Genomic DNA, 27,159 nt, shown 5'->3' with positions numbered 1-27,159 from the left:
CCCGGACACCCTGTATATATATGATAAATGTATATAATTAATATATGATTATATTAAATTTTATATGCAGTATTTGTAGAGTACACACACATACACACACTAAATGCTGTGTGTGTGTGTGTGTGTGTGTGTGTGTGTGTGTGGGTGTGTGTGTGCGTGAAACTCGCACTCAGTACGGTTGCAATTTAATAAAAAATAAAAGGAGATAATTATGAATTGGTAACTCTTCTAATTTAAGTCGCACCCGATTTTTCCGCAAGACGGACGACAAAGAGAGAGAGAAAGAGAAAGTATGCGTGTGTGTGTGTATGTGTGTGTGTGTGTGTGTGCGTGTCGTGTATAACCAGCAACCGAACTCGCTGGAAAGTTTCTGCAGAATCGCCCCCGCGGGACTCATGTGACCGAGGTTCTCTCTCTCTGTCTAATACACTTTAAAGACATCACAAACGGAAATCGCGAAAGGGGCAATCTCGAAAGGTGCCGTTTAATTCAAGGGAGATCTTCGTATTTCCGCGGAGTAGATTGGTTTTTCCGGGGTAGCGGGAAATGTGCTGCGCGTATGCGCAGCTTAAAAGAGAGGGAAATTCACGCGCGCGCGCGAGAGAGAGAGAGAGAGAGAGAGAGAGATGTGAGCGAACGTAATGTTTCAGTCGCGATTGATCCCGCGACGAGAATTAAAATTAACGGACGGTAATTAAGAGGAGCCGGAGGGAAATTCGAGAAATATTCCCAGACCCGGTCGATCGCGCGAGGATCGGCGCGGTTCTCAGGCTCACGCAACGCGTGAGTCCTGCTCCTGCCGTCCTGCCATGCCTGTGGACTCTCGCTCTCGTGCTGTCCTCGTCTCGATAACGTAATTGCCATCGATCTTTCTCTCAGTTTCGTCCGCCCCGCGTTTAGCTTGGCTAAAATAAACCCGGGGCTCATCGAGGCGAGCGGGAAAAGAGGCGCGCGCGCGCGCGAATCGCAGAAAGAGAGAAAGAGAAAAAAAGAGAGAGAGAGACAGAGAGAGAGAGAGAGAGCTCGACTCGCCTCGCTGCGCGGCCGACAAGTATCTCACCCGGAGAAAAAGCCCGGACACGTGCGAAGGGACCGTCGAACTCGTCGCGAAGCTCAAAACTTCGGATCGTCTCGTCGGATCCCGCCGAGTCTCCTCCCGCCCGCAAGCCCGCAAGCCCGCTTGCTTATCCCGCTCACGTACACGAGGGTGGTTGTTTTGGCGATGAGGGTAGCCGGGATTCGCGCTGGGTGCTCACGGCAAAATACGAGATCCGAATTATTGGGACGCTCCTTCAAAACCACCGCGATTTCCAAGTGCGACACGTATGAGCTCGATATATCTCGCCGGCCGATGTATGCCAAGAACGTATTTCCTTTCGTCAGGCTTGTCATACGGAACGACGGCGAGCGGGGACGGGGACGGGGACGGGGACGGGAGGGGGGAATAAAAAGGGAGGGAAATACAGGCTCGTTAGGGAGACACCGCGGGGCGAAGGGCCGGATTTCCCGCTGCGACGGCAGCGTGATAACACTCGCGGACCGGTCGATCCGCCGCGCCGCACAAGCGCATTACCTGATTAATAATTATCCGCGCGGATAAAACTACGGCAATTGCCATTTCGCGACTGAGCAGTCGCGAGCGATTATCTACTCGCGCGATGGCGATCGCGCCCCGAGGCCGAGGGATCCTGTTGTTTCGCATAAACGCCCGCTCATTTCCCGCGGAGAATACGCGCGTGTGTGATGACACCCTCCCGCGCCCTCCCGCCGCCCTGCCTCGCGCGCCAGTTGTAGAATCATCGTCATCATTGGCGGGATTCCGGGTGTATCGAGCGCAGGACAAAAGTGGCTTGTACCCGTCGCTACGCGTACAAAGAGCAGCGAGGGATCGCGCGAGACACCCCACAAAATTCCAACTGCAATAAATTATATTCGAGGCACGTGCCAGTCGTAGGGGTGAGCGCGCGCGCTCGCGCGTGTGTGCGCGCGCGCTCGCGCGTGTGTGCGTGCGTTGCACCAAATGGCACTTTCATTGCACTTGGCCCTTTGGTCTTTGCATCTCACCCCTGAGTTTCGTCAGGCCTCGAATTTACAGCGCGCGCTTCTTCTCGCGCGCTCGCGTCCTCCCCTTCTCCCTCGTCGCTTCTTATTTCCTCGGACTCGACTCGAATACACACGGGGACGTGTGTTTCTCTTATTTGGCGGGAGGGAAGGAGGAGGGGAGGATAAACTTTGGAGATAAAAAATGACGGTGAGAAGGATATGCGAGGGGGGGAGGCCCCTCCTGTTGTCGGGCAGATTTACGTCAGCTACGTGTGCGACGATCGTTGGGTCAAGATAGCGAAACAGCCGGGCGTCGTTAACTTATTACCGGCTGGAAATAATGCGCCAAGTTGTGGAAGCGTCGTTACTCCCAGGCACCGCGCCGGGCCGGGCGCCGCGACCTCAGCCTCGTGTCTCATCGCGGTGCGGTTGACGTTTAATTCAAAATCTCGCCTTCCCCTTTCGCTCGGGGCGCCATGACTCAAGGCTTTCACGCCTTGGCCGACGCCGTTCGCACGCTCATAAATCTCGGAAAACTTGCCGGTGGCTACGAGCTAACCACCCACCAATTAGCATCCCGGATTCGGGGGGTGCGGGCCAAAGTTGTCGATTTCCCCATTGTCGCGACAGCGACGCGCTCACGCAGCAGCCGCGAGTCTCTCCAGCCGGGGACTAATCTTAATAACAGATTCTTCCGACGAAAGTGTGCGGGCGATTTTCTCGGAGGAAAGCCCGAGGGGCTGCGCGCACTAACCGCAACACCAACCGCGGCGGGTGATATCCTCCTCGAGCGTATCCTTGATATCGAGCTTCGATTTGCTTAAAATTTAATATTCCGAATTTCTGGGTTTTATATACGAGTCTGCGATTAATTTCATCGCTGCAGCTTTGCTATTTTTCTACTCTGAATTCCTGAATTCCTTCGTGGGCGAAATCTTACTTACGAGGTTGTTGTGGAAATATATCGTCGCAAGGGTGAGTCAAATTTTCGGCGACTTCTTCGTATTTATTCTAAATTCCGGGTGAAAATTTCAGTCAGTTGTAAGGAATTTTCGTTGTGAATCAGTGAAGTGTGTGGCATAAATTTGGACGACTACTCGGTTGTCACTTTATTCCTCAGGGCAGAATTTCGCTGGGAGAAATCTCGAGGATTCGAGGAATTTTTCCTAATTTTTCACACGAGGTATGCATCACACGCGTCGGCAATGCCCGGGATAATTTGTACCTGTTGGAAATCGTAGCGGCCAACAACTCGTAACGAATGTCCGGGGGACGAGTGGCAAATGGTCGGCTGCAAAACAGCGAGAGCTCCCCGTGGGCTCATCCTCGACAATGGCCGTCTGCAAAAACATTAATCACAAGTCGCCCGGTGTTTGTATTGTCTATTTCATGCTCCTACGCACTTTGTCATCGATAGATCGTCGGCAAATAGTTTCGCGTTCGGAGCTCACGCCAGATTTCCAATCGACCGTACATTGAAATGAGTCGAGCCGGAACGCGGAGATAGTAGAATATCGATCGAAAACGGAAATTAGCGACGTGAAGCAGAAAAATTTGAAAAGCCGCCAGCTCCCAAGCAGAAGAGATTTCTCTCTTCTTGAAGAGAATCATTGACTTTATACTAATTATCTTCTATATTTATTCAACGATAAACGCTTTCTCGCTAATACTCGTTGGCTCGTATGTTAATATATAAAGAAACAAAACTACGACCGTAGTAAAAGGGGAGATGAAGACGAACTCTCTCGCTGAATGTATCATGATTCTTACCATGTTCAACATGGGACGTAATTCTGATCCCTCCCTTTTTTTTCATCGCGACTGATGAAACGAAAGCGCGAAACATTAGTCTGTGTTAGGCCCGCTATGTGTAAATGAATCGTCTGGACGCATCAATAGCTGTGTGACGACTCGTAGCGGATAATTGTGGAACCAACGGATGGCAGACGGCCCACCCAGTGCCATCTAACGGTACCGTGATGCACCCGTCAGGCGAGGAGAGAGAGAAAGCAGGCAAGAGGTACATGAAGACTTGTAATTACATTCTTGCAATTTCCTTGTTTTATTTATTTACACGTTTCCTCTTCACTAGAGTCTGCAATTCTGCGATTCTCCCCTTTAATCTTCTGACTTTTTGTTGCAGGGTCTTTATGACCACCTTCTGCCGTGTGATCTTGCCCATCGCTACTTCCCAGTAGATTTTGGCTTGCACCGGCGAAGTGGAGATCTCTTCCCAACTAACGTCGTACAGGTGTTTCTTGCATCTGTTTCTAGGCTCATTTCGGTCAGGCAAAGAAGGTAATAACCTGTTACGACAGGTTAATCATTTCCTTATGTTGTGTTAATGTCGCTTAGTATTTATTGACATGCATTGTTAAAATACGATATTGAATTATTCACCTTTCAGGTACCTGTAGCTCACTGTGAGCTATAACTGGAGTATATTCACATGCATCCATTGCAGCTGCTTCTTCCTTTTCCTCAAAAATATGTAACGATTGATGATCATCAGTCTTAACTTCTTCAGCTTGCGAGGCTGCGATATTCAGTATATTGTTTAACGATTGGTCCTCCTTGAAGATTAACATTTTGTCCTGGCTGTCTTGGCTGTCGGAGAGCTGGTCATCCCTGGCCACACCGTTCAAATGGAGAGATGGCACAGCTCCACGTTTTAAGAAACGATTGCCTCCAACTAGACTGTACCTGAAATCGTCTTCCTTGAAGTGACGTGAACATATTCGTGACGACTCGCAAACTCTCTTCTCTGCGCCGATCGCCGATAACCATTTCTTCAAGACGATGTCGTCTTTTGGAAACCTTGGAAGAATTGGGGACTGTTTTGTAGAGTACGGATTTGTGCAACCTCAGCACTCGTTGCACGAACATCACAGTACTCACCCGTAGAGCGATACGTCCGACTGAAGTTTATTTACACGATATTTGCAGCATATGCATGTGCGTACCATTGTCTGGTGCCAAAACTATGTATAATGCATAGACACAAGATACTTGTTGTGTAAACATCAATGTGATGCAATTTATTTCGTAATGATGCTTTTTACATTCGGTTTTCTACATTATATCTAAAATAAAATTTCTTTGCAACAAAGCTGAAGAGTGGCTTCATGCGCACATTTTATTAATTTTTTTTAACCTATATGTACTAACCTATACGTGTGCATATATACAATAATTTCTTATATTGTGATCAGTGTTGCCAATAGTATAATTCTCGGACTTGTACACCTGGCATGTACTTTCTACACTCGTTTTACTCGAATTGAATCGTGAAAATATATATAGCGTAAGTTAAGTTTATGGATAAAACATAACGAAATCTAAATCAATCGTTTTTTATGAACTTTTATAATTGCATTCGGTAGTACTTGTCGAGACAAATAAAACAACTTCACTCCCGAATTTTTCCCATTGATGGAAATGTTTGAAAAAAATTAATTTTTATTTCCAGAAAACTTTCAACCACTTCCTGCGGAAAATTCGACGTTGTAATGTCGTTTTATTTATCTCGATTAGAGATACCTAATGGTCATAGATTGTACATGCAGAAAGAAACCTGAGAGAAGTTACCGGGCCGATTACACCGGGACGCTTTCTCTGCGCGCCCCCTGAGAAAATGTGTGCACACTACATCCGTTCTGACGGTAACGGCAAAGCTTGCACGGTTCTTGCTTACTCTACTTCCCCTTAAAAGAGATAATAAGTTAAATAGGCATATCAATCGCTCTCCGTTTTTGTCGCACCACCGATAAGCGTACGCGCGCAGGAGGAGGCAAGAGGCAAGTCAACGGCAAATCTTATCGCTAAGCCAAATTCTCTCCCGTCTTGCACCTTCGCTACCTTTTCATCTTTCACGCAACGCACTGTCCGCAATTTGGAGAGAAATATTTCGAGACCGCGCGGAAAACTTTTAGTAATGACACAAAATGACGCTAATAGTGGTGCCATTTTTATAATTTTTATATTCAATTTTTTCATTTTCTTTATTCGATTTTTTCATTTTTTTTCCGAAATCAATGCGAAAATGAAGGGGTCACCGACTATAAGTTAATTATTCGTGATAAGACGTTAATCTAGATTCGAAATAAGGATGATCCGAGCAAATCGCATCGAGTTGTGATCATACGTTTTGAAGTTAGAAGTCACGAAAATTTGAAAAGTAACAGGCCCAGAAATGACGAGTCATCAAACATTAATTAATGAAATATGAATGATAAGGATTTTAATCTAGACCTAAAATAACTAAGATCCTTATAAATTGCAACGACGTGCGCTTATGCGTTATCGAGAAATTGAAGCCGATAGATCGAGAACGACCGATGCAAAAATGACAATCATCGGGTATAAGCTGCAAAATTATTTGCGATAAAATATTAATCTAGATTCAAAATAAGGGTGATCCGAGCCAACCATGTCGAAATGCGATTACGTATGTTTCGGAGTTAGAGGCCACGAAAGATTGAAAAGTGACAAGCTCGGAAATGACTTGTCACGAAATATTAATTACCGAAATATGGGTGATAAGGTTTTAATCTACGTCCAAAATAATTATAAGATCCTCACAAATAGCAACAACGTGCGTCTACGCGTTATGAAGAATTTGAAGCCGATATGTTTAGATTGATCGAAAACGAAAATGATGGGTTACCAAGTATAAAGTAATAAATCGTGTGCAATAAGAAGCTAAATTGAAAATAACGATGATTCGTAGATACCAAATCAGATTAACGTTACAGAATTATGAAGTCTGAAATGTTGAAATTAATGTAGAGAAAAATGATAGATCAATATATACATCATGGAAATATTTATGCTAATCCAAAGAAATAATGCAATTTAATTTTAAAGCAGTATGACTAATATTCATAAAATCCAGAATAATTTAGCTTTTCGGATAGCGTAGACAGTAAATAAAATATGGGAAAGTAAACATGGTTCGCTACGACACGTCGTCAGGATAAGCGCTCTCCCTCTCCCTCTCCCCCCCCCATCGTGCACGATCAATATTAAATTTATTCATCAAATTAACGCGGATAAATGAACGATTCGTATCAATTTTTTCTTTTCTTATAGTACAATGAAAGAGTAAATCAGTACCGAAAATTGAATATTGATTAATATCATAAATCAGTGTCAGAAAATTGTCCAAGTGCAATGACAATTTGATCTTATTTTTCAGGTACTTACCCCTCTAATTTACTCAACAAATTGACTCTGTTAAACGAACGATCCGTATCAATTTTTCTTTTCTTATAAAGAAATGAGAGAATAAATCAGTACCGAAAACCGAACACCAATCAATACTTAATTTTTTCATCAAATTAACGCGGATAAATGAACGATTCGTATGAATTTTTTTTCTTGCAGAAAAATGAAAGAGCAAATCGGTACCGAAAATCGAATATCGATCAATACCGTAAATCAGTGTCAGAAAATTGTCCAAGTGCAATGACAATTTGTTCTCATTTTTCAGGTACTTACCCCACTAATCTTATTCAACAAATTAACTTGGATAAACGAACGATTCAATTTTTTTTGTCTTTTACAAAATGAGACAATAAATCAGCAACGAAAACCGAATATCGATTAATACCATAAATCAGTGTCAGAAAATTGTCCAAGTGCAATGACAATTTGTTCTTATTTTTCTGGTACTTACCCCTCTGATTTTATTCAAAAAATTAACTCGGATAAACGAACGATTCGTATCAATTTTTTTTGTCTTATAAAACAATGACAAAATAAATCAGTACCGAAAATCGAAGACCGTTCAATATCTAATTTTTTCATCAAATTAACGCGGATAAATGAACAATTTGTATCAATCCTTTTTTCTTTTATAGAGAAATCAAAGACTAAATCAGTATCGAAAACCGGATATTGATCAATACCATAAATCAGCGTTAGAAAATTGTCTAAGTGCAATGACAAGTTGTTTTCATCTTGCAGGTACTTACCCCACTAATTTACTCAACAAATTAACTCGGATAAAAGACCGATTCGTATCAATTTTTATTCTCTTATAAAGAAATTAGAGAATCAGTCAGTACCGAAAATTGAAGACCGATCAATATTTAATTTATTCATCAAATTAACGCGGATAAATGAACGATTCGTATGAATTTTATTTTCTTATAGAGAAATGAAAAAGTAAATAAGTACCGAAAATCGAACATCGATTAATACCATAAATCAGTGTCAAAAAATTATCCAAGTGCAATGACAATTTGTTATCATTTTTCAGGTACTTACCCCACTAATCTTATTCAACAAATTAACTCGGATAAACGAACGATTCGTATCAATTTTTTTTGTCTTTTACAAAATGAGACAATAAATCAGCAGCGAAAACCGAATATCGATTAATACCATAAATCAATGCCAAGAAAATTGTCCAAGTGCAATGACAATTTGTTCTTATTTTTCTGGTACTTACCCCTCTGATTTTATTCAAAAAATTAACTCGGATAAACGAACGATTCGTATCAATTTTTTTTGTCTTATAAAACAATGACAAAATAAATCAGTACCGAAAATCGAAGACCGTTCAATATCTAATTTTTTCATCAAATTAACGCGGATAAATGAACAATTTGTATCAATCCTTTTTTCTTTTATAGAGAAATCAAAGACTAAATCAGTATCGAAAACCGGATATTGATCAATACCATAAATCAGCGTTAGAAAATTGTCTAAGTGCAATGACAAGTTGTTTTCATCTTGCAGGTACTTACCCCACTAATTTACTCAACAAATTAACTCGGATAAAAGACCGATTCGTATCAATTTTTATTCTCTTATAAAGAAATTAGAGAATCAGTCAGTACCGAAAATTGAAGACCGATCAATATTTAATTTATTCATCAAATTAACGCGGATAAATGAACGATTCGTATGAATTTTATTTTCTTATAGAAAAATGAAAGAGTAAATAAGTATCGAAAATCGAACATCGATTAATACCATAAATCAGTATCAAAAAATTATCCAAGTGCAATGACAATTTGTTATCATTTTTCAGGTACTTACCCCACTAATCTTATTCAACAAATTAACTCGGATAAACGAACGATTCGTATCAATTTTTTTTGTCTTTTACAAAATGAGACAAAAATCAGCAGCGAAAACCGAATATCGATTAATACCATAAATCAATGCCAAGAAAATTGTCCAAGTGCAAAGTTGTTTTCATCTTGCGGGTACTTACCCCACTAATTTACTCAACAAATTAAGTCGGATAAAAGAACGATTCGTATCAATCTTTATTCTCTTATAAAGAAATTAGAGAATCAGTCAGTACCGAAAATTGAAGACCGATCAATATTTAATTTATTTCTCAAATTAACGCGGATAAATGAACGATTCGTATGAATTTTTTTTCTTAAAGAGAAATGAAAGAGTAAATCGGTACTGAAAATCGAATATCGATCAATACCGTAAATCAGTGTCAGAAAATTGTCCAAGTGCAATGACAATTAGTTCTCATTTTTCAGGTACCTACCCCTCTAATCTTATTCAACAAATTAACTCAGATAAACGAACGATTCGTATCAATTTTTTTGTCTTATAAAAAAATGAGAAAATAAATTAGTACTGAAAACCGAAGACTGATCAATATCATAAATCAATGTCAAAAAAATTGTCCAAGTGCAATGACAAGTTGTTTTCATCTCGCAGGTACTTACCCCACTAATTTACTCAACAAATTAAGTCGGATAAAAGAACGATTCCTATCAATTTTTATTGTCTTATAAAGAAATTAGAGAATCAGTCATTACCGAAAATTGAAGACCGATCAATATTTAATTTATTCGTCAAATTAACGCGGATAAATAAACGATTCGTTTGAATTTTTTTTCTTATAGAGAAATGAAAGAGTAAATCAGTACCGAAAATCGAATATCGATCAATACCGTAAATCAGTGTCAGAAAATTGTCCAAGTACAATGACAATTTGTTCTCATTTTTCAGGTATTTATCCCTCAAATTTACTCAAAAAATTTACTCGAATAAACGAATGATTCGTATCAATTTTTCTTGTCTTATAAAGAAATGAGAGAATAAATCAGTATCGAAAATTGAAGACCGATCAATATTTAATTTATTGATCAAATTAACGCGGTTAAATGAACGAGTCGTATCATTTTTTTTTCTTGTAGAGAAATGAAAGAGTAAATCAGTACCGAAAATCGAATATCGATCAATACCAAAAATCAGTGTCAGAAGATTGTCCAAGTGCAATGACAATTCGTTCTCGTTTTTCAGGTTTGATAAAAAAAGTCTTTCCCGAGTCGAAATATTAATTCTACATTGATCCTGCAAATTGCATCCAATTTGAAAAATCAATGCAGAATATCTAGATGCGCAATAGTGAACAAGCTTTGTCCTACCTGAACGTTACATCTGGCTACTCTCGCAGTCTCGCCCATGATGAGTCTTCAACAGCGACTTATTCCGCAGTTATTTAATACTCGTATATCTCGATAATGTATATGTACTTAATCCTTATATTCTTAATTTAAATGAGCAATTTTTGTTGATTTTGATTATATATTCGCTTAACAGCGCAAGAAAGAGAACAAAGATAAAAACGTAAATAGAACTGCCTTTGTTAGAACTGCGCGTGAGATAAATATATAAGGATTAAATAATCATATAAGAATTAGAGGAAATGGGGGATGAAAAACACTTTTTATTCTCATCATTCTTAAAGTTCTTTTTTCCTTTTTTCTTCTCTTTTTTTTTCTTTTCTTTTTTCTAATGAGAATGATGAGAATTGTAGCTCTGAAAAGAGCTGAAGCTGCAAAAAGACAACGGTTATGTCTAATAATGCTGTTTCACTAATAGAGATTTTAATTCTGATTCGGTACAATAAGAAAGATAAACAAGAATGAGAAACGGACATTCTAGCAGATTCTAAACGAAAACAGCAATCTGAGCATTATTAGACGAATAAAAATCAACACTTGTAAAATTTATATCAGATTCTAAGATCATTATTCATAGTTTTCCAAATTATGTGCAACTTTTTATTGAGAACGTAATTAAAAATTTGTATTCATAAACCTTAGCTTGCCTCAGCAACCTTGCTTGAATAGACATTCATACTTTATGAGAAGAGAAAAGTAGAACTCATGCTACGTGAAATTAGGTTAACGAGTAATCAAATCTCAAGCTATTTTATCATTTTTCAGATGATAAACTATGAATGCTGATCTAATTTCGACTCGGGTATGTCCTTACTTCGAGTAAGGTCCGTTAAAATCAGAAAAACCTTGCGTAATAATAATGACTCGAGGTACCTCGAATACCGTATATGATGTATCGCTGTCCACGTCTCTCGGCGCGCTCCGAATCCTCTCTCCATCCTGACTTCTCGATCCGACGTCCTCATTCTGGTTACTCCGTCGCAGCACCCCCGGATATTCCATCGTAGCACTGGCGACGACACTGACTCTAGCTCTAACACTCGCGCAAGTAAGATTCGGACAAAAAAACGCGTATTAACCGACACTCGTACTCTGCGTCGCGGTATGCGCGTCGTTCGTCGGCCCGAGGCGCAATGTCCTTTCCGCAATCACGGAGTCATGTATAAGCGTACGAAACCAAACAATCGGGAAGGCACGGTTACCCCCCACCAGTCGCTGACCTTGCCGATCAGTGTTGATACCTGCGTCGTCCGTTAGCTGAAAATGAAAACAACTCGTGTTTTCAAAGCATGCCTGTGAGAGACTCGCTTCAAACTTCACAATACTTATTTACATCTGTTCCAAGAATCATATTACGCCGAATTCAAACTATCTCTATTGACATGACATACGCGAGATCGGCGACCGCATCATTAATCTTTCTTTGGACAAGAAATTATATATTATAAGTTGGCGGTAGAGAATACCGAAGAGGTAAATAGCGAATAAACTCAACGGAAGATCCCCTAGAACAGTCTGGAGCAGGGTCCCCATTCTTGGAACGGTGCAAATATGAAGATGGAAAAATTAAATTAAATTAAACATACACAATTTCAATTCCTTTTCTTTTGCACATGTTAACATGTTAATTCATGTTATAAACGCGTAACAATGTGCGAGACCGTGCTTGTCAAGTAAGCTATTATGGTTGTAGCACGGACATAAATCGCCTAAAAATGAGTGTAGCACGGACTGCCACCACATACAGGTTTTACCGCCGAAACCTGAAAGTGGATGTAGCATCGTAGTTTTCCTCTCAAAATGGATGCAGATGGCGCCCTTTCCCACTGCGGAAAGTTGGTGTCGAAAACACCGTGTTGGCCGCTCTCACGTTCCTCTCTGGTAATAAGACAGTGATGGTATAATCTGATGCAATAACCGGATCGCTTCATTGCATCCTATTACACCCGACTGTATTGTAAATAAAATTGTGTGCTTTTAGTTTTAATGTTTATATTTTCTATAATCTTAGTTTGTAATTACGTATATTGTTATAAAATAGGGAAAGGAAAAGATTACTTGAAGTTATAGTTTTAGTATAAACAACACTCTGTAATTATCAAGGGGTTTGTTCTTTTTCGAAGAACTTCTGAACAGCAACTGCGCAGTTAGAGTGAGACAAAATATATCTATTTCACTCTAACTTATTGCACTACTTCATAACTGCGAAACAGAACTGACTTGACGAAAAACGAACTAAAAACGAACTCTAACAATGTCAAGTAAGAAGCAATCAAATGAAAGTGCAAAAGTTAAAAAGAAGATGAGGTGGGTCTGATTTTTGTAAATAAAAATATGGTTAATAAATGAAGGATGTAAAAGATAATATTGCAAAATCATACAAACCAATGTTATTAAATTGTTATTAAACATGAAACACATGTGCCATATGATGTCGAAAGAATTTTGTTGAGAGAGCTCTTACAATTTATGTGGATCATTAATTTGTATTTATCTGTAGGGTCATTTCTCTAATTTTCGATGTCAATTACATTAAGATAAATTTTGTATTACTCTTCTTCAACACAGTTAAATATATTTCAGTAAGGTTGAGATGCAGCAAGCCATAGTAAAAAAAAAACAGTGCGATGCAAAGGCTCTTGCAATAGTTGAACAGCTTTTAGAACCAAATATGGATTCTGACTGGCTTCTGCAAAATGTAAGTATGCTAATTATTACTTTCTAATTATGTATATAATGATGAACAATATGAATGATATATATATTATTTTTTAAATTTATAGTTACAATTTATAAATAAAGCACACTTGGAAGATGTAATAGAAGAAAGAGTTATCATAAAACTATGTGGATATGTTCTTTGTTCAAAACCATTAACTGTTGTTGTCAAACAACAATATCGTATATCAACACGTACAAATAAGGTATATGATATCAGCAAACGCAAAAACTTTTGCAGTTCATCATGTTATGGGGCATCTAATTATCTGCTTGAACAAATGCTTGAGAGCCCACTGTGGTTAAGAAGAAAAGAGGATATACCAGTTTTTAAAATTTTACCTATAAATTCTGTGCAGTCTTTACCTGGAGATGAAATTAATGTTGTTGGAAATAATTTCTTGCAAGATACAAATACTGACAATATTGGTAAGAGTAAAGAACTTCTAGAATTGAATACAAATAAACAAACAAAAGATCATCCATCACAAACTATATTAAATTCAGAGATAGAAAATTGTTCTTCAAATGATACAAATGTTGAAGGACATACTCAAGTAGAAGAGATTCCTGTAAATATTAATGCACAAAATCAGCATGAAACATACCCATTAGAATTATGTACTAATCAAGAAGATAAAGAGTATAATCCTCAAGAATGTACAAATCCTGAATATGAATATAGCGATCATGTTCAGAAAGAAGATGTAAAATTAGAGAATGTGGAAAAACACATTGCTGTCCAAATTAATAACAATTTACAAGAACAAATACAAGAACATATTAATAAAAACATAGAAAATGAAAATACAAATGTTAGAGTGATAAACAATAATAGTGATAGTGAAATATTATATCTGCAGCCGAATGACATAAGTAACACCGAAAGTAAAAACACTGATAGTAAAAAAATATCCTCTCAATTAGATGATGTAATTGATAGTAATAATGCTAAGGATGACAAAACTGTACAGTTTCAATTAGACAGAGCATGTAGTAAACAAAATATAACAATATCTTCCAAAACTAGTAATGAAGCTAAAAATAAACCTAAAAAAATAAAAAGCTCAAACATAAATAAAAATAAACATAGGCAAGAGGAATTTGATAATGCTGAAGTACGAACTAACATGTATCATAATCTTGTAATACATGTTGAGCAAAGCTTCAGAGAATGGGTTACAAAGAATACACTTTGTCTTCTACTGGGTGAGCAGGATGAGAAATCTCAATTATTAGAAAATTTGACACAGCGCGACAGGTATGAGCAGTTATGTAAGAAGTTAAATAGGTTGCAATTGCAAGATGAAAAGGAAGATCGTGCTGAATTGGCAAAAAATGCCCTAAAACCATTGCCTCATTTGTCTGTGCTTCAAGAAGAGGGCAAGAAAATAGAGCTAAAGGTATTGATCTCTTTAAATTTTGATTGAAGATATGTTTTTACTAAATAATCACAGTCGTGCAGTACATACATATTTTGTATCTATAGGTACGTGCGTTTTATAAAGGACAAATGGTAATTAGTGAGAACAATGGAAACAAATTGAAAAATCAAGATGAGCTTGAGGAGTCTATATTACCCTTAACAGATGCTTATGCACCCAATGCACTTCGGCGGCGAATTTTCTTGGATAAACTCAATAAAGTGTACGTTGTTATTTTAATATAATAATCATATATATTGAGGGATAATGAAAAATTCAAATCCTAATTATTATCTAAAGCCTCTGTTTCCTCACTGTGGACATCTTGATTGATAATGTCGAGATATGGGAAAATGCACACCCAAAATTTTAACAAAATGTGTTGGAATAGAAAATTATATATATATATATATATATATATATATATATATATATAATTATATAAAATAGCATTTGGTGTCGAAAATTTGTAAAATATAATGCTAGAAATTTCCTTTTGCTCCAATAAATAATAAATAGATAAAATCAATCAAGATGACCAGGGTGATGGACCAAGAGTCTTAACAGATAAGATATAATTTAATAATATGATTCAAACATTTATCATTAATTATGCAGATTACCAGATTTGCTGTGTGCTTTAACGCGATTACCAGCCAATACGAATACTTCTGTAACACAACATATTTGTATTAATACATACTCATTAATTAAATTATTGGTTAGCACTTTTCATTTAACCGCTAAAAACATCGTTTTTAATACTGCTGAATGGACACTGGTAGGACTTATCATCATTAAAATGTAAGTTATATATATAACTACAAAGTCAAATACATGAGTGTAAAATCTAAAAATACATAATTTCAGGTTGAGCCTAATTGACAAACAATTGCGATCGGTGCTCGAGTCTAAACAAGCTTCCATGTACATGTCGATGATTCTTATGTCTTATAAATTAAACTCAGGTTATTTAGATAGGCTCATAGTAGATGTAATAAACAACGAAAATATACACGAATCGTGTAATAAATAAAATTTATTGGGATAATGATATTTACATATATATTCTATTTTGTTTTACAACAGATTCAACTTTGTTAATATTTACTTTCCTCGTACATTTTAATATAAAATATTTTGTTAAAAATAGTTATAATACTGTTTACTATTTATAATATTATAATTATGTATCAGATCTTTGATACATGTTTGTATACGAGTGTAAGTCGATATATAAGTCGCAAAACCGAATAAAGAAAAAAATGAGTACCTGCCGGTTTCTTTATTATTATTTTTGCCACATAATCCTGCCAACACGAGCACTTGTTGGTTACGCAAACAACTGTCTACTTTCAAAAGCGGCCGGTGGCATAAATATATTTATTTCATTCTGGGCTGGTTGTTCCAACTTCTTGGTAAGTTAACTGATAGTTGGAACACTGGATAACTTGGAAGTTAACTGATATTAAATCAAATATTTGTCTTCGTTTTTCCTTCAATTTAGATAAAAATAGAGATATGATTTAACTATCAGTTAACTTACCATGAAGTTGGAACAATTGGCCCTTTGACTTATTGCACTACTTCAGAAGTCTTTCAGAAAAGAACAGATCTAAGGCATAATGATTGGCTGAATATAGCAATTCACCAGATAAATCTTTGCAAAGATTGGTTGTATCCAATTGGATATCTCCCATTACGATTTGCACCGCTGCATTCCGACAATAGTCTGTTTCGCACTTTTGCCATATGAGGTCACTAAAGTCAATTTGCTATTTATTCTTAGCCCTGTAGACTTTAAACTGCGCGCGAAAATTACTTGTAATTTATAAATTTTAGATACTTCGCAATATATTGGACATCGGTCGATTAGTTCACGATGGATGAGATGGTGGACGATATCCTGAACATGTTTAACTCAAACAAACCATTAAAAATAACAATGTCGTGTCCAGATCGAAGACGAGTAAAGAATGAACCAAGTATGTTTAATCAACGTAAGCAAAAGAAGACATTAGGAACGAATTATGCAAAGGAATACAAAGAAAAAGATGATGAGGAATATTTACAGGTAATACATACAGTTAGCACTGCATATGCGTGCAATAAGCCCACCAATTTCATGATCCTTGTTTTAACTATTCCTCATTCTCTTTCTACAGTTGACAAAGGATATCGTCTTCAATAAGAGAGATTGTATAGACAATATGTCAGATATTACATCCAAAGATTCTAATGCTGGAGGCTGGACCAATGTTTATGGAACTTATAATTTTGCTTATCGACCTAAGACTGATTTACCTATTCACGCTATTAAAGACAAGATTATATCTATGATAACTAATAATTCAGTCGTTATCATACGTGGTTCTACAGGCTGTGGCAAAACAACCCAAGTGCCACAGCTTATTCTTGATGCTGAGTTTGAAAACAAACGAAACTGCAACATCATAGGTATTCCAAGATTAAGTTATATTTGCTGGACATGTCTGAGAAATTGTAGGAGCTTATTGGCACTGAAATTATTTTTTGCTCAACTGAAAAGAAACCAATTCTATATTTTGCAGTTACACAGCCAAGACGTATCGCTGCTTTGAGCATTGCAAAACGAGTCAGCCAAGAAAGAGATTGGCCTGTTGGTACTATTGTGGGGTATCAAATAGGTTTGATCAAGAGTATGTGTGAGGACACTCGCATAACATATTGTACAACTGGTGTGCTCTTGCATAAACTTGTTAATAAGAAGCACATGATGGACTATACGCACATTATACTGGACGAAGTGCATGAACGCGATGAAGATATGGACTTCCTTTTGCTTGTTGTTAGAAAATTATTACGTACAAATTCCATGATGGTTAAAGTCATATTGATGTCCGCAACAATCGATGTAGATAAGTTCTCTGAATATTTTTCCACACCTATGGAAAATAAACTCCTACCAGCATCTGTCATTGACATACCAGAAGGAAGTCCATACAATATTTCTATATATTATCTGGACGAAATGGAAGTTGTGGGTTATGTGAGTATATACTTTCCAGGCGCAAACAAAATACTCAGATGCTTAGTAGGAACGAGTCGTGACGGGTTCTTTTTATTCTTAAAACAAAGATGGTTATTACTTATCTTTTTTGCTGAATTATGAATAATTTTTGAGAATTCTTTTGAATAGATTTTATTATTCAATAAGTATAAGTAGAAATATCAACAAACAATTGATCGTTCTCCTCCCTTTTCTTCTCATTATCTTGACCAGAAAATTTATCATTCCTCCGGACAGGTGCCTGTAATATCCGCGGACGAACCAAGCTTTACGTGCGCTATGATAGAATTTTGTATACGTATCATACACATTTTCGATCATATAGACAAGAAGAGCAACGACAAGGATGGTAGACAAAATATATTCGCCGTATTGATATTTTTACCAGGAATTCAAGAGATCGAGGAGTTGCGTTGCGCGCTCTCGTTAGATAAATATTCAGACATGAAATGGGATATAATTATTCTACATTCGTTGATCTCGACCGAGGATCAAGAGAAAATATTTAAAAAGCCATTCAAAGGCTATCGACGTATTATATTATCGACCAATATCGCTGAAAGTAGCGTCACCGTTCCCGATGTTAAATACGGTATGCATTTGTGTCTGCTGTAAATATCAATGAATTGACGAAGACGCTTAACTTCCATCTTTCCGCTTAGTGATCGACTTCTGTTTGACAAAAGTCCTCGTCACCAATCCTGGCTCCAATTATCAGTCCCTGCAACTTTGCTGGGCAAGCAAATCAAATTGTCAGCAACGTGCTGGTCGTGCAGGTCGTATAATGGACGGCAGAGTATACCGAATGGTACCGAGGTCATTTTACGAGGTGAGCATCGTTTTCACACGAATATGTGAAATCATCGTAGCTCACACAAAGCTACAATGAAATAAAAATGAAGCAGGCTACAAGTCACATCATATTATAAAGGATGAGGCATCTAAACCAGGCCACCTGAATAACTTTAAAAATATGCAAGATAAAAAAAATGTTAAATACAAAAATTGTAGGGTTTTAAGTGACGCATCATATAGCAATACTAATATGACCTTGAATGCTGACCATCTTTTGACAAGGTCTGTACAAGGTCATACTAATATTGCTATGTAATGCGTCTCTCTCTCTCTCTCTCTCTCTCTCTCTCTCTCTCTCTCTCTCTCTCTCTCACTCTCACTCACTCACTCACTCACTCACTCACTCACTTAAAACCCTGCAACTTCTATATTTAACATTTTTTTCCATCTTGCATATTTCCTAAGTTATTCAGGTGGCCTTTTTAGATGTTTCATTCTATATACATCATAAATGCTTTTCGAATTTTATATAATCATACACATCTATAAGTTACCGTTTATAGAGATGATTAATTTGCAAAAATAACTCGGCGAAATCAATTTACATGATGTAACAAATGTGACATTAACAAAATGCAAGACTAGTCTCTATTAAACGAAATTATTGAAATATGGCATTATCTCGAGAACACTGTAGACCGTGCTGGACAAGGACGCCGTGCCAGAAATGCTCAGGACTCCATTGGCGAATGTAATTCTAAAAACCAAGATGTTGGATATGGGTGAACCAAAAGCGCTTCTTGCTCTCGCCTTGGATCCGCCGGACCTTAGCAACGTGCGAGACACCATATTGCTGCTGAAAGAGATCGGCGCCATCCTCAATACGACCGGTCACTCGGAATTTGATGGAGACATGACACCTTTGGGCCGGGTGATGGCCTCTCTTCCGTTAGATGTACACCTGACGAAACTGATCGTGCTGGGCCACGTATTCGACGTTTTGCAGGACGCGATTATCATCGCGGCCAGTATGTCCGTGAAGAACATGTTCAACATTGGAGTCTGCAAGAGGAACTCGACGTATTACGAAAAGCTCGAGTGGGCCGCCAACTCCGCCAGTGATAGCATAACTTACTTGAATGCCTTCAAGGTATGGCGGAACGACAAAATGAATCGCCGCATAACCAGCGCTTTCGGTGAGAGGGAATGGGCACGGCAGAACGGCCTACGCGTGAAGTCGCTGCGCGAGATTAACGCCCTTGTGTCTGACATCACGTCCAAGTTGCGCAAATTTGGTATCAAGGACTATGTAAGCGGCAACAAGCGCCCCTGGAAGGACTACCGCATCAATCCCGTCATCATCCTCAAGATCATTATCGCCGGTGCTTTCTATCCCAACTACTTCATCAAGATGCCCTGCGACATAGCGAATCGCCGAAAAGCCATAGAGAAGTCGCTGCCCCAGCGAGACCCGCGGAAGACCGTCTTCCTGCACGGGTGGCCGCTCAAGCAGCCTGGGCCGTTATATGCCAAGCGATTCCAAGAGATCTTTGCGCAGTACATGCAGCTGCAGGATCCTGATGACATTACGGTGTCTTTCGATGGCTCGAGCCGAGTTTACATCGAATATGACAAGGACGATCAGTCAGCCGACGATTACACCTTCGTGCGGAGTGCCATCAAGATGAGGCAGAGTCGCGTGCCGATCGAGGTGGATCTGCTGAGCGAGAACGAGGCTTCCAGTCAGGCGGATGAGCTCGAGCTCATGGACGTGTTCGAACGGACGACTTCAGCGAAGGCGTCGGACCCGGGTTGGACGATCAAGCTGTACAACGAGAAGCCGTACCCCGAGTTACCAGACCCGGACGATTGCAAGACAAAGGTGACGTTATATGGCCCATCGTCACCGTTGGAGGCTCAGCTGACACACATGACGGACTCGGGTATGTTAAAGAAGGTGGTGTTGGAGGGGATGTCGGTGAATTCTGTTTTGCTGGACACTTGCCCGGAAAATCCGAAGGAGCTCTTCCTGGTGGCGGAGTCCATCCATATAAAGCAACGGAACGTGGAACACCTGGTCCTACGGAATACGACCCTCCTGCCAGACACGCCCGGCTTCGCGTCCTTGATTATCTTGATCTTCACGCCGTACATGGAACTGAGACGCGATCCTCTGGGCACTCATTACACCGGCGCCCTGTGCGGGCTAGGATATGACTACACTACGGGGTTGAGTTTGTTCCCGGAGCACGATCTGCAAAATATCTTCGACGTCGAGATCACGATGGACGACCTACGAACGGTGTGTATGCAATCCCTACCCCGTCGATATTTCCAGATCTCCCAATAGAGAGTGTCTGTTCGTTTTTGAACAATTTCTGAATCTCAGTGCGATCAGACTGATCTTTGTAGCTGAACCAGTACACTTTTGGAACTTGAAAAGAAACAAGTACATAGCTGTGACTTGACGTATGTTCTTCTTTGAATAACCTCCTGGTGCAGTAAGTCAGAGTGAGTCAAGTATATCTTATTTCACTCCAACTTAATATACAAATTCAGAAGCCCTTCGAGAACGAGCAGACAACTTTGATGCAGAAAAGAGGGAAAAGAGAACTACAAGCTAATGCGGTCAGCTACAATGAACAGACCCGTTTTCTTTTCGCTCCTTTTTCAAAGAATTTCCTCGATCATGCGGCAAGTTCGAGTGAAACAAGAATATACTTGCCGCTTTAACTTATCGCAGCAGTATGTGCCAATTGAGGAAATCTTTCCAAAGAGAACAAATTGCAGCTGATCGCACTAGTTGAGCAGTTCGTCGAATACGAAGAGACCTATCGCGACGTTCACGAACCTCCCGTTCCGCGAATGTCGGCAGATTAACAAGCTGCGCCACTGGATGAACGTCGCTATGCACTTCGTCGAAGGCGTCGACGAGGAACAGCAGAGCGAGCTGACCATAAACTGCCAGAACCAAATTAAGAACGCGATCAGCGATGTGATATACAAGAGCCGGCAGACGCAGGTGCCGATCTTGAGCACTAATTTCCACAAGTGGAATCTCTACGACGAGACTCTGTTCCTGGAGCCCGCTCGGGGGACCACCAGGAGGAACTGCGTGTACAGCTTGCACAAGGCATTGGACCTGAACAAGAATAACCCTGAACTCGAAGAGATCATTAGGAATCTGCTGGAGATGGACGCCTTGGCTCACGAGTACGTAAACGTATCATCGTCACGCGATTCTCTCGGCAAATCGCCGCTCTGCCGGTCGTAGTTTCAGTGCTGGAGCAGAATGTTCACCCAGACGCTCCGGTTGTCAATAATTAGAATGTTATAAGTGATAAGAAGCATTAAATGGAAAATCTTGGAAATCTTTCAGGCGTCTCTAAGACGTGTCGGGCCGCTTTATGCGCTATCTGGGTGATAATTCGCATAGCGACATTAATTATTATCCGTTATTAATAACGGATCACGAGTACACGATTAATATTTTTCATACTCGGCTCTCCCGCAGGGATCCACGCGAAGCGACTATTGGGCCAGTGGTCTGCAAACTGTGCAATGCGGAAATACAAGGCATCATCAGCCTTCGCATTCATCTGTGCTCGGAACTACATAAGATACATGTAAAGCAGGTAGACACGACCACCGAGTTCGGGGAAGATCTGCAGAGTCTTTTGAGGAACATGAGGTTGTAATATTGTCGAGCGAGCGAAACGTATGACAAACAAGTCTGTCCTACAGATGCTGATCGATATTCGACTGATATATGTGGTACTTTTTTCTTTCTACCTTTATTAGCATTTTCTTCGAGTTGAAAAAGTAGGATAGTATCTAGGATCGAGGATTATCCTTTTTTTTATCAGCGGACTGCTACTCGAAAGAAGGATGTTGGTTTTTAGGTAAAATTCGCCGGCAAAAAACTATATTTCTCTATATTTTTATCCTTTTTCATTTAATGTTGTTTTTTTTATTACTGACATTCGCGTATACAAATATAAGAAGTACTTTAAACTTCAGCTGAAACTAAAATATTGATTTAATCTATGTAGCGCTTCGGAAATATGTGATAATATGACAAAATTATTACGTAAATACGTAATAAGCGAAAGCTTCGTCTATAAATAAATCATTATGTTAGCAATTAGTCAAAGGTCACTGGACGCAATGAAGAGAGAGCGTTGTTAAACGAGAAGAGGAATAATTTTTTTTTATACTTTTTCTTTCACTTAGTAATTGAGCACGAATTTTTTATATGGGAATAAATATTCATATATAAATAAATATATTCAAGATTAGTTTTTATCGCATTCGCTGCCAGCGTCACACATGCATGACACACCGATCTTTCCCAGGAAACTAACGGCGCATATACGTGACAGCGATGATTCTTTTTCTTATCTATGCTCACATTAAACAAATTAATCCTGATTTACTGATTATGCTATAGCATAAAAAATATAGCGTGAACTATCGGAGGGCTTCCCCAAATGAACCGTAACGATGTTGTACTATACAAAACAACAAACTGTCAGAGTGCAGATCCAATTCCTGAAGTCGAAGAGAAGAACGTGACTTTATACTTCCCGTTGAAGATACCGAGTACCTGGTTGCGTGTACAGAAGTCTACCAGTTACGTTGGCGCCTGAGCCGCTGACGTAGGTACCAGGAGGTGGTGGCGGGTAAGGACCAGGCGGTGGTTGAGGCGTTCGTACGGGATAACCCGAGGTGATCCCACCAGTTTTCGCACCCTGCACATTTTTTTCGTAAAAATCAACGCTGGAAGATTGCAGACACACACTGATAACGTGGGCTATTATCACGATAAAACATTGCACGGCTTGTGCGAACAAATTGAGTAAAAAAATCGAATTCTTGTCATTTGAAAAGCTCTCTGCCTGTTTCGTCAGAATATAACGGAGTATATTTCTACATCAGTTTTGCCTGACAATGTTATCACTTCTTCGCACATCCTGCACAAATAATAGCACAAGGTCAATAATGAAGCTGAAGAGGATGACCTGAGGCGGTTGTTGGATCGGAATAGCACCACCATGAACAGTGACGTGATTTGTCGGCCGTAGGTAAAATTTGTCCTCGCCGTAGGCTCCTTTGTGCTCCATCGAGTGTAAATTAGTCATATATGCTGCAAAGTATAACTCCTTGAGCAAAAAGTTGACGAGATTTCTTGTAGCAAATATCTGCACCGACGAAATGTTCATTTATTCGGCTTCACGAGTAAAACAGCAAATCTAACAGGGAAGTATGTGGAAACCTCTCCCCGTCTTTGACGAGCTTGAAGTCGTGTCATATAGGATAGTTTAAAATCGTAACGACGAGGTTGATGCTTGGGCTATTACCAGTCTGATGCGTTGCTAACGGCGCTCTACCTCCAGAAAGGTAAACCGGCTTAGTCGGCTCCGAGGATTCTCGGGACGGTTGGGTCGCAGGCGCGGAATAGCTGTAAACGCTCTGGCCCGTGGGCGCCGAGTAAAAGTTCGATGCGGAGTACTGATTGCTTTCTGACAAGTGGAGAAAAATATATAAAATATGAGTGACACTTTGTACATGTGCGCTCGCGTGGAAGAACACGGCAAGCGACTTGGTTTTTGATTTCTTTCGCCAAGGAAGCGAAAGGCATACAAATGCGCGAAATGAAGTTTCTTCACTTACTGTTCCAGAGGACAGCTCGAGAGTCGCCAGATCTCCTAGCGGCGTCCTCGGATTCTGTATGGAAGCAAGCGGTAAGATACGACGTACTACTTGTCGAACACCGGCCTTACAACTTGAGAAATGGTTTCAATGGGAGACCAAAATACCAAAATGGCAAGGGACATCATTGATTCCTGCGATACTGACGCTTCCGCCGAGCATACAAACTACCCATACAGACACGAAGATATAAAATTCTTTAATCATTTTCCCTCTAATATAGCACTTGAGATATTAAAAGAGCATTATAATAAGTGTTGATTGAAAATCTTGCAATTTGCTCATCAAGAAGTCAAATGATATATACTCACTAGGAGGTGGAGGGTTGTAATTTGGAATGGATGGTGGTGGTTTGTAACCGTACGCACTATGATACGGTGAGGCGGCAGGTGGCGGTGACGGGCTGTGCGGCCTTTTTAAAGATCCCTGGAAGTAACACAAAAGTATGCAACACAAAATGTATAAACATAGGAAACTAGAGTTCCTATACAGATAATCCAATAAAGTATCATACACTCGGAAGCAGATGTGTTGGTGCGCTGACTGCAACCTTGTAGAGAGGGCTATTGCTGCGTGGTAATGGCAAAAATAGTTGGGGATGTACTACTCTTGGACCTGCTGTCTGATATCCTCCCACCGTTGTCAAAACTTCCGAACAGATGCTGAATATAAAAATACCAATACGCAGTGTTGTGCGCAGATGATTTTAAAATTAGCTAGATCAAGATGATACATCAATGAGGATCAAAATTTCATTTCAGATAAGATGAAGATGATTTAATTTTAAATTTATCTAGGTAAAAGATGAAGTTAGAATACAACAAACACAGCCATTACGTCATCTTTGTTACTTTTGAATGTTGTTCTAAATGTTATGAGACAAACCTGGTTTCTTTTACAAGCTGTCGTCTTCTATATTCATCTTCATTTAGAAGGACTTTTTTTAATTGTAGAAACAACTGATGCTTCTCTTCCTTTAGTTCTTCAAGTTCATTCTGCAAGTTTGAGATTTGTTCTCGAGTTTCACCTAGGGTCATCACATCTTGCTTCTGTTGACGTTCTCTTTCCTTGCGCAAACGTTCTTCCTCTGCATCTGCCTCCTGTTCTACAGTGCAACGAGATGTAAAGTATTAGTTGAAGTGCTCTGATAAACTCAATATTCAGATTTGAAAAAAGAATAGACAGAGAAAGTAAAAGAGAAAGAAAACGAATAAAGGGAGAAAACAGAGAGAGAGAGAGAGAGAGAGAAAGAGAAAATAAGATGCGACTGTAATGAAGAGAAATCTTTGTTAATTAGGTTAATTAGGTTACATACCTTGTTTCTTTCGTTGCCGTTCTCTCGTAATATGCGATTTTAACGCTTGCCACATTTGTTCGTTACGTTGAGGCGGTCCAATCAGTATCGCCGGCATCTTCTCACCCTGATGGTTCTTTGCAACGTTGTGTGACAGTATGTAACGTTGGTTAAGTCAACTCGTTTTGCTATCACGATCTTTGCGGTCGTAACCTCAGCTTGCGTTCCACGATGGGAAAACGACGTTAACCGATCTATTTGAGCGGAGAAAGAGCGTCGGAGACAAGGTCAAACGAATTGCCTACCACTTGGCATCAAGGAGCCTATTTTTCTATGTTCTTGAAATGGTAGAGAATACCGAAGAGGTAAATAGCGAATAAACTCAACGGAAGATCCCCTAGAACAGTCTGGAGCAGGGTCCCCATTCTTGGAACGGTGCAAATATGAAGATGGAAAAATTAAATTAAATTAAACATACACAATTTCAATTCCTTTTCTTTTGCACATGTTAACATGTTAATTCATGTTACAAACGTATAACAATGTGCGAGAGACCGTGCTCGTCGAGTATGCTATTATGATTGTAGCACGGACATAAACCGCCTGAAAATGGATATAATACGGACTGCCAGTACATGTAGGTTTTACCGCCATAACCTAAAAGTAGATGTAGCATCGTAGTTCTCCTCTCAAAATGGATGGAGATGGCGCCCTTTCCCAGTATGGAATTCAGTGTCGCCGAAAACGCGGTGTTGATCGCTTTCAGCAGAGAGTAACGTGAGAGCGGCCAATACGACATTGGTTGCGTTCAGCAGAGAAAGCTGCTTTGCAACTGTTGTAAAATTCATGAATCTGATTGGAGTATGCTCTTAATTTTGGTTGAATCCAAGAGCATGTACCAATCAAATTCACGAATTTTGCAACAGTTACAAAGCAGCTTTCTCTGCTGAACGCAGCCATTTCTGCGACTTTCCGCACTGGGAAAGGACGCCATCTGCATCCATTTTGAGAGGGGAACTACGATAGTACATCCACTTTCAGGCGGTTTATGTCCGTGCTGCAATGACAGTTGCCATCTCTATGTCAGATTATGCCCGGTGGTCTAAAAAGAGCGGGAGAGAGGGGGGGAGGAACACAAAAAATAAAAGTACGTATTAAATGTTAAATCTTCGAATATATATTGCCGTATCAAAGTCTCTTCTATAATAAACAATTTGACATGTATGGAGACGCATGATGTATCGTTGTCCGCGTTCCGTTCACTTCGTCTTGTTTTTTAATTCAGCATCCCATCCGCTCCGGACATTCGCTCGTGGCATTGACAGTGGCCGTCGGTGAGCATTCGATCCGCTCGGAGGAGCACGTGTTATTCAGGTAATTAACGTGACGAGACTCCGATTATAAATATCCCGCGAGTCGACGAAATATTTGAACTTTTAAAAAAAAGCATCAAAGAAAATCATGTTAATGTTGTCATGGGTAAAATCTCACCCCGGTATATATTTTCTCATTTTCGAAATAAAAAAAGCCAAACGAATGCAATTAAATGTTATTTATCATCATTGAATATTAAATGAAAAGTAGAAGAGTTATTGTCCGCAGCGGATAATCTCCCTGTATAAAATGTCGAACTGAAACATATTAAAAAGTATTGACATTTTGAATACGTCTGAATTC

At 39.5% G+C, this 27,159-nt stretch overlaps 3 protein-coding genes across 4 annotated transcripts; 2 read left to right on the top strand and 1 right to left on the bottom strand.

Moving 5' to 3' along the window:
* Window positions 1-12,505: 12,505 nt before the first annotated feature.
* LOC105190914 (RNA polymerase II subunit B1 CTD phosphatase Rpap2) lies at window positions 12,506-15,904 on the top strand. 2 transcript variants are annotated; one of them, XM_011153929.3, is made up of 6 exons: window positions 12,506-12,797; window positions 13,078-13,188; window positions 13,274-14,611; window positions 14,698-14,855; window positions 15,251-15,436; window positions 15,503-15,904. In XM_011153929.3, exons 2-6 carry the CDS (start codon window positions 13,084-13,086, stop codon window positions 15,666-15,668), a joined length of 1,953 nt encoding a protein of 650 aa, XP_011152231.1. In that variant the 5' UTR covers window positions 12,506-12,797; window positions 13,078-13,083; the 3' UTR covers window positions 15,669-15,904. The 2 variants fall into 2 exon arrangements, with proteins under 2 accessions (XP_011152231.1, XP_011152230.1); XM_011153928.3 differs by having other exon boundaries at window positions 12,508-12,797; window positions 13,074-13,188.
* Window positions 15,905-15,968: 64 nt separating this feature from the next.
* LOC105190913 (probable ATP-dependent RNA helicase spindle-E) lies at window positions 15,969-22,254 on the top strand. Its single transcript, XM_019844977.2, has 9 exons — window positions 15,969-16,389; window positions 16,475-16,706; window positions 16,798-17,089; window positions 17,203-17,660; window positions 17,919-18,273; window positions 18,344-18,510; window positions 19,174-20,778; window positions 21,352-21,689; window positions 21,991-22,254. The coding sequence occupies exons 2-9, from the start codon at window positions 16,515-16,517 to the stop codon at window positions 22,172-22,174; spliced, it is 3,591 nt and encodes a 1,196-aa protein (XP_019700536.1). The 5' UTR covers window positions 15,969-16,389; window positions 16,475-16,514; the 3' UTR covers window positions 22,175-22,254.
* A 160-nt stretch (window positions 22,255-22,414) lies between these two features.
* Window positions 22,415-25,971, bottom strand: LOC105190911 (G protein pathway suppressor 2). Its single transcript, XM_011153926.3, has 8 exons — window positions 25,504-25,971; window positions 25,074-25,293; window positions 24,703-24,850; window positions 24,500-24,614; window positions 24,150-24,203; window positions 23,837-23,998; window positions 23,498-23,622; window positions 22,415-23,227 (listed from the first exon to the last, which is right to left on the bottom strand). The coding sequence occupies exons 1-8, from the start codon at window positions 25,598-25,600 to the stop codon at window positions 23,054-23,056; spliced, it is 1,095 nt and encodes a 364-aa protein (XP_011152228.1). The 5' UTR covers window positions 25,601-25,971; the 3' UTR covers window positions 22,415-23,053.
* Window positions 25,972-27,159: the final 1,188 nt, after the last annotated feature.

Source organism: Harpegnathos saltator, unplaced genomic scaffold (genome assembly GCF_003227715.2).
Source record: "Harpegnathos saltator strain DR-91 unplaced genomic scaffold, Hsal_v8.6 scaffold147, whole genome shotgun sequence".
NCBI lineage: Eukaryota > Metazoa > Arthropoda > Insecta > Hymenoptera > Formicidae > Harpegnathos > Harpegnathos saltator.
Note: the sequence above shows the minus strand (reverse complement) of the source record. Positions and strands in the feature narration are given on the sequence as shown.

What these genes read in the sequence shown, in the direction of transcription:
- LOC105190913 (XM_019844977.2), top strand. Translation starts at nt 16,515, where the DNA reads ATGGATGAGATGGTGGACGATATCCTGAACATGTTTAACTCAAACAAA. An exon ending in AAATGGAAGTTGTGGGTTAT is followed by an intron (nt 17,661 to 17,918) that starts GTGAGTATATAC and finishes TCCTCCGGACAG; the next exon opens with GTGCCTGTAATATCCGCGGA. An exon ending in CGATGGACGACCTACGAACG is followed by an intron (nt 20,779 to 21,351) that starts GTGTGTATGCAA and finishes GAATGTCGGCAG; the next exon opens with ATTAACAAGCTGCGCCACTG.
- LOC105190914 (XM_011153928.3), top strand. Translation starts at nt 12,745, where the DNA reads ATGTCAAGTAAGAAGCAATCAAATGAAAGTGCAAAAGTTAAAAAGAAG. An exon ending in AAAGTTAAAAAGAAGATGAG is followed by an intron (nt 12,798 to 13,073) that starts GTGGGTCTGATT and finishes AATATATTTCAG; the next exon opens with TAAGGTTGAGATGCAGCAAG. An exon ending in TTGGATAAACTCAATAAAGT is followed by an intron (nt 14,856 to 15,250) that starts GTACGTTGTTAT and finishes TTAATTATGCAG; the next exon opens with ATTACCAGATTTGCTGTGTG.
- LOC105190911 (XM_011153926.3), bottom strand. Translation starts at nt 25,600, where the DNA reads ATGCCGGCGATACTGATTGGACCGCCTCAACGTAACGAACAAATGTGG. An exon ending in ACGGCAACGAAAGAAACAAG is followed by an intron (nt 25,294 to 25,503) that starts GTATGTAACCTA and finishes GTTGCACTGTAG; the next exon opens with AACAGGAGGCAGATGCAGAG. An exon ending in TTACAACCCTCCACCTCCTA is followed by an intron (nt 24,204 to 24,499) that starts GTGAGTATATAT and finishes GCTTCCATACAG; the next exon opens with AATCCGAGGACGCCGCTAGG.